At 42.4% G+C, this 7283-nt stretch overlaps 1 protein-coding gene across 1 annotated transcript; it reads left to right on the top strand.

The window, feature by feature from the left end:
• Nucleotides 1-377: 377 nt before the first annotated feature.
• Nucleotides 378-7283, top strand: aasdhppt (aminoadipate-semialdehyde dehydrogenase-phosphopantetheinyl transferase). Its single transcript, XM_055028552.1, has 7 exons — nucleotides 378-738; nucleotides 1074-1187; nucleotides 1686-1806; nucleotides 2264-2385; nucleotides 3065-3226; nucleotides 4656-4724; nucleotides 6454-7283. The coding sequence occupies exons 1-7, from the start codon at nucleotides 595-597 to the stop codon at nucleotides 6595-6597; spliced, it is 876 nt and encodes a 291-aa protein (XP_054884527.1). The 5' UTR covers nucleotides 378-594; the 3' UTR covers nucleotides 6598-7283.

The following is a 7283-nucleotide window of genomic DNA, read 5'->3' as shown; positions in this document are numbered from 1 at the left end:
AAAAACTTAATTTTCTGTGCGACAGGATGGATGGATGGATGGATGGATGGATGGATGGATGGATGGATGGATGGATGGATGGATGGATGGATGGATGGATGGATGGATGGATGGATGGATGGATGGATGGATGGAATCTAAAACATACAGATTAAGAAAGTTAGACTGACTGAGAGCATATTATTTCTGTAAACTTCATGTCATATTAATCGGATTTTACTAAGAAATTTACCAAACAATCTTACGCCTCTTTAGTTTACTTCTTATTTCCGACGTTCTTGAGAGTACATGAAGGCAACTCGCTGTTTCAGACGCTCGTATTGGCCAAGCCTGAACCTCTCCCACTTTGCTCTTCCGGGTGAACGTAGCGTCATCAAAGAAGCAACGTAAACAGAAAGGGCGGTTTAGTTTTCATCTGCTGTGGTTTACCAGCCCCAACATTTCTTCATCTGTGTCTCTCCGCGACCCCAAGACCTTAAATACAACACAGTTAAGTGTGTTTGTGCTGGGACGCCATGCTAAAGGTAGCTTCTTGTGACCAGCGGGAAGTTTTGCAGGAGTTAAGATGAGTTTTGCAGGAGGAGCTGAGCAGGCATGGGCTCTGTCCGCTGGGGCTTCCGCTGCGGGTCGTGGACACCGAGCAGGTCCGAGTGGCTGTTTGCGGCTCGGTGTGTCCAGCAAGAAGAGAAGGACAGGATCGGACAGTTTGTCTTCGCTAAGGACGCTAAGTCAGCGATGGTGAGTTTGGTCTGCAGTGTTTGCCCACCTGCTGCAGCTGCCTTTCCAGTCAGAATGCATGAACGGAAAATAACTTGTAGACTGATCAACTTGCACACTGTCATCGATTTAGTAAAATGCACTCTGACTGAATAGACACCAAGAAAAGATAGATATGCAGCAGTTGCTGCGAAGTTCAGTAAGGTGATGAAAACTTCCTTAGAAACAGGAATCCTAACAACTTCAGATTGATTTGATGATTAAGCTTACCATGTTATTATTTTTTATGCTATTGAGAAACAGCTGGCGACTTGAATCACCTGTCAGGTTATAATGTCAACGATTTGTGCCCACAGGCTGGCCGGCTGCTGCTCAGGAAGTTTGTTTGTGAGATGATGGGAATCCCCTGGTCGCAGATCAGATTGAGCAGATCCCCTCGAGGGAAACCATATCTAGCTGCTCCTCTCCAGGTAAACACTTTGTTTCATTTAAGGTTCAGTGTTTCCTCATGCTTCTTTTGTTTGTTTGTTTGTTTATTCTGTCCTTACTGTTTGAAACCCATTAAGCCTGAGACACATGGAACTCCCAACAATGTGAAATTAATATCTATTATGTTTTGTTTAGTTGTTTTTGTTGTTGTATTTCCTTCTTATGATAACCACTCTTACATTTGTCAGTTCCCTCAATAAGTTCCAATTTATTTGGGACATTAAGAACTAGACTTGCAACTTATTTTGTGACTTGGATTGTGATTGTTGAAGTGTCACTGCTGGCCCTTTGGGTCACATTTAGCCCATCCAGGCATCCCCAGTGCTGCATACACAAGCATCACAATGTTCTGCCTGTTGGAACACTATTTGTATACAAAGCTCTCCTTTGTCTTCTTTTTCACCTGGAGCTTCACCTGACTGTCAAGACGCACCAATTCAACCAGACACCTTTTTTTTATGCATTTGAAAACGATGCAGGTCACTGCTGGTTCTGATCCATCCTGGAGTTTCAACATCTCCCACCAGGGCGACTATGCTGTGCTTGCTGCACAGCAGGGGGTGCAGGTTGGAGTAGATGTGATGAAGACCACACTGCCAGGTGAAGGCTGAGGCTTACACATGGGTTTTACTGCTACATAAAAGCAAATATGAGAGTTCTAGAGTTTTTATTAAGTGTTTCAATGCAACTGTAAATGCAACTGTAAATGCAGTGTCATGAGAGATTCACAATAATTCATCCATTTCTACAGCTGATTGCATTGAACTTTTTTATTCCCTGGCCCTTGATTAGATTTGTAGTTTCACAAGTTATCCACAAGGTGTCGCTGTTGTCTAACAAAAATGTTCATAGGAAATGCAATTTTAAAATGTAGGTCCAAGCTTGTGTGTTCAGTCACAACAATCAAATATGCATTGTGATAATTAAGGGCGTGACTTCCTTTTGTATGTCATGCATATGGAAATATGCAAAAAGTAATATTTTGCGTATTATTTTCCACCTGCTCACTCTTTTTCCTCCCCTCATGTCTGCGTCCTCGTGTCTCCGTCTCCTGCAGGCAGCAACTCCATCCCGGAGTTTTTCCGCATCATGACTCGTCAGTTTACAGCGCACGAATGGAGCGCCATCCAATCAGCCGGCTCGGAGCGCCAGCAGCTTGCCGCGTTCTACCGCCACTGGGTAACCATGGCAACCATACTACCTTGTCATCACACTGCATTGCTGCCGGGCGCCACAGGCGGTGGTGTGTGTGTGTGTGTGTGTGTGTGTGTGAGAGGGAGAGAGAGAGAAACATTTTTTTTACATTTTCCACATTGACGCTTGACCTCCTTTTGATTCAAATTTCACCTCCACTTTTCTCTCTTCCTCTAATCTCCCGTTTGTCAGTACCGCGTTATGTCCTTCTCACAATCCTCGCCTTTGTTTCCTGTCTTCCATTTCTTCTTCAAAGACATGAACATGAACACAGATGGCCACTGTAAGCAAGTGCTGAGCTAAGTAAAGATGCTGTGAGAATGAGAGGGCGGCTCAGAGACGTCAAGCTCTGACATCACCACCGCACTGTTGACTAATGGCAGAGCTCAACGGTTGCCATAGTGATTAGTCCTGTAATGGTGTTATTGTGGCTTATTGGCCACGGAGCATGGCTGGTTTTGGCTGGGCACACACAGAGACATAAAGCCCCTCGTTTGTATGCACGCCTTTTAACACGTGTGCATGGATTCTTCTGTTGGAGTTTGAACCACAGAGACACACTCGCTCCCCATGCTCAGACTCTCAGCTTTATTCACACAAGCGCAACATTTTCTTTATCCGTGCACGTTAACTAATCAAGTTTTCTCTTGATTTTTGCACCAAGACCCTGAAGGAGAGCTTCATCAAGGCCATCGGCACAGGTCTGGGTTTCAACCTGCACAGGGCAGAGTTTCACCTGTCGCCCGAGCCGCTCGCACAGGGCACAGTGCTGCGCCAGACCAAGATGCATCTGGATGAGGAACCAGAGGACTTGTGGGTATTTGAAGTAAGTTGGATTCAGAAAACATCTGAATGTCTTTCCAAGTTTAATATTGGTTTAGTTGACTGCTTATGGGAAATAGATCACCAAGAAGGGATTCTAAAGTTAACCCACCAAATAAATACAAGTCCCAAAAGCACTTTTATGCATATAGAGCAAGGGTATAGTAGTTTTATTGACATGGAAGCAAACCCCTCCTGTGCGCTACCTGTTTGTGGTCCCTGCGGATGGTTCAAGTTGCTGTCCAAATCCGCTTAATGGCAGAGGAGACGTGTCTCTCTTTTGCTGCAGGCGTAAATCGAACCAGTTCTCCAGAACATGGAGCTCGTCCAGATTGAACACAGGTTAAAGAGGATGGCCACGTCATTTCTCTTCTCTTAATTTGTTTTGTGTCCATCCGTTTTGTTACATTTTATCTGTGATGTATTGATCTTTTATGAGATTTGTTGAACTGTATTTTTGGTTTTAAAGTATTGTTGCCGTCTTTCCTCACCTGCCTCTTATGTCGTTGTTCAGGAGGCCTGATGCTGTTTTCAGCTCTATGCGCTTTATGATGAGCATCTCTTTACAACACCTGTCACTGCCTTTGACCCATTTCAAAATAAACTCAAGACAGTAAACAATTTTCATATTGTTAATGCGTTTAAATGTTTAACTAAATGGAAAAAAAATTGGATAAAGAATGCTGTAAATGAGCAAGTGACAAAGCTGCTGTTGCTCACTTGAAACAACAAACTATCCAATATATGAGTTTATATTATTAAATCTTCTGCAATCTTCTGCTGCAAAGGCAGAATATTGCAGCCTTAGTTTTTTCCATACACCTGAGATTTGTCTTTTATTTGGTTCAATAATATCTTTTTGTGGTGAATCACTGATCATTGATCCAAAGGACTAAACAACATGATAATTTGCTCCATCACTGCAAAAACCTCACCGTTCTATCTTGACACTTTTCGTACAGTGGAATACTTTTTTTCATTGTGATTTGAACTTATTGAAATGAGAAAACAAAATGTAAATAGTCTAAACCAAATAGACTTGTATTTACCTCTAACTATTTTGATATGTCATTTTTTTATTCTTTGCCACACTTTAAACTGGTGCCTGTTGGTTGTAAACATGAAATCTGCTCAATTTCGTGTGTATTTGTTTTTAGTTTTAAAATGCTATGCTCTGGTTTGTGACGGGCAGAATGTCACCCGTGGCTCTGGAGGGATTTGCAGCTCGTTTGTTGTTGACACTTTACAGACGCGAGCATTCAGCCATTACTCAGCAGTCGCTGTTTATCATTAAAAAGTCATGGAGGAGAGGCAGGCTGGTCTTTCACCAGTCAATCACAGAACTAACACATGGAGACAAATGGCTATTTTCACTCACTCTTGCAGGTGATTTCAAAGCCTGTCCTGATGTCTCTGTCCTTGTGCTCCTGCAGGAGAGTCTGCTGGACGCTGACCATCACGTCGCCGTTGCGCTCGGACCAGCAGGCGAGGCCGGCTCCACAGTAAGGACACGTCGTTTTGATGACTGAGCAGCTGCTCTAGTTTATTTGTGACAAAGACAAAACAACATTTCCAACTGAATATACCATCTTTGAGAAAATGAAAGAAAAGAAGTGTGAGTAAAAGGCGAAAATATGCTTTTGTCCCCCACACAACACCTGGTTAAATATAATGGTGGCATCAGTATCCTGTGCATGGGAGCGGGGAATTTGTTCTTGATGTTTTTCATGGAGTCCCTGGTTGTACAGGTGTTGACTGCCCTGCTGTTAATTCTTTACATTCATCTCTTTGTCAAGAGAAATGCAGCTATCATAGAAAAGGCGAACGGTGAAACATTTTCAGTTTACTACCAGATCTTTACGTGAGATGTACGGTGGCCCAGAAGTGCAAAGCGCTACAGCAATTTGAAAGCACAATTACAAATGACAAAAGCGTTACAACATTAAGGAAAAAACTACAACATGGATGAAAACACAACATTAACAAAACACTACGTAATGTAGTTTTTGTTATTTGTAATTGTGCTTTCAATTTGCTGTAGCGCTTTGCACTTCAGGGCCACCATAGAAATGTCCCGGCATTTAGAAAAAAAACTTCATGACACCATGCAGTGTCAGAAAGTTTATAAAACCTTTAGAAGAGAAACAAGCCAACAGAGTCTCCACCAGGCTATTTTCACTTGGCCAAAAGACATGGCTTTTGTTGAGGGTGAGAACTTGTCATTTCCAGTTTCAGGAGACAGAAATATCAGATGTGACTCAGTGGTTTGGATAAATAAGAGCCAGCTAGGTCAGACCAGACAGGGCGATCTGACAGCTGATAAGCCACTGGCCCGCTTATCTGTTCTTACTCTCACACACAGCCATTTAAACGGAGACTAAGGTTCCATTGGTGCATATTGTTCAGAACGATGTCCAGACCATTTCAATTATTAACGAAGTGGATTATATGCGTTGCATCAGTAATGCAACGCATTGTGTCTGTCCAGGACAGAACCAACGCACCGTTGTAATCTCATTGACACGTCATTGTTCTGAACAAAACCAAGTCTGGATTTTAACGCATCGTCTTTTCCTGCCTGGGCCTGGACCTGGTTTCTCAGCACGAACCTCCTGCTTTGAGCTTTCTGATAAAGAAGAACCAGCTGAACTTATTTTAAAAGCCTTTCTACAGCTACCAGTAATAGTGCCACCATTTCTTAACTTATATTTCTCACTAAATAAATGGACTCAAATAAATAGGAGCATTTCTCTAAATTTCTCAGTTCACTCTGCTGCAAGCTTTTGACACATCTCTGCCTGGGGTGCCAAGAAATTTGTCACTTTATACTTTAAAAGAATAGGAAGAAAGAAAAGAGACTCTTGAAGCCACTGCAATACGCTGACACACATTTTTCCCCGCAGCTCTTACATGCTCACTGCTGATACACTCGGTTGCTGTGGAAACCGTGTCCTGGTAGACCACATGGCTCCCTCTTCACTGTTGGCAGCCACATCTCTACCAGTTTGAAATTATTTATTCAAGAAGAATATCAAATATATAATTTATATTCAATCCTCTCATGGAATGAGTCATTTGTGATTTTAAACTCTTCGTCTGTCTCACGGAGCCGGTTTGAGTTCTATTTTTAGACTTCTTACAAACAATAAATCCTGAACTTAAGGAATCTTAAGCGTCGGGATTTTAAAGGCTAAAAGAAAACCTCTTGTCCTTCTTGTGTCGTCCTCGCAGGCTCTTCCGCCTCCCGCCGCGTTCACGCTGCTGTCGTTCGGCGAACTCATCGCCTCGGCCTCGCCGCTGACAGAAGAAGACGCTGCCTACTGGGACGGCTTCAGGATGAAGGCCGAGGCTCCGCAGAGACAGAGGGATACATAGATATCTGGCTGACAACCTGTCTCACGCTGACATTCACCTGCCCAACACACACACACAAACCTTTCAGAAGTGCCAAAGAGGAAACACAAGTTCACTGACATTGAAGCTGCTTTCTTATTCCACACAAGTCCAGTCAAGTGCTGTCAAGTTTCTTTGCAGACCTAAAAATCTGAAGTTTGCCTCCAAGGAATCGGCACCATCTATCTTTAGAGCTCTGCTGAAGAAGGAACGTCTTTCAACTCGCAGAAGCTGTTCAACTTTTCATGCTGTTTGGATTTGCGCTGTGCTTTTCTTCCAGTATTTTTTTTCACCCTGGTGAGGATCTTTCTTGAAGAGCCGTATTGATATTTGGAAGACAAATGCATGAACTTTGACCAAGGTAAATTATGGTACAGAAGTGTAGATATTTACATTTCTGACATCTGAACTCACAGATGAAATATATATTTCTACGGGATATACAAATTAATTTTCCAAGGTGATCTAAGTATTATTTTTTATTAATTTGTTTCTTTTTTGTTGCTCTAATGATACTGTATGTTCATTTGTCAAAATCTGGCCTATAATGTTGCATTCAATTATAAAATAATGTTCATAACAAAGAGTGATACGTTTCCCTCACTAAGACTCTGGATAATATTGATGTAAAATTTCAGTAGAAATACAGAAACACTTCCACCTTCTTA

This window comes from Poeciliopsis prolifica, unplaced genomic scaffold (genome assembly GCF_027474105.1).
Source record: "Poeciliopsis prolifica strain line A6 unplaced genomic scaffold, Auburn_PproV2 SCAFFOLD004, whole genome shotgun sequence".
In the NCBI taxonomy this organism is placed as follows: domain Eukaryota; kingdom Metazoa; phylum Chordata; class Actinopteri; order Cyprinodontiformes; family Poeciliidae; genus Poeciliopsis; species Poeciliopsis prolifica.
The sequence above is the reverse complement of the archived record's forward strand: the minus strand, read 5'-3'. Positions and strand labels throughout refer to the sequence as shown.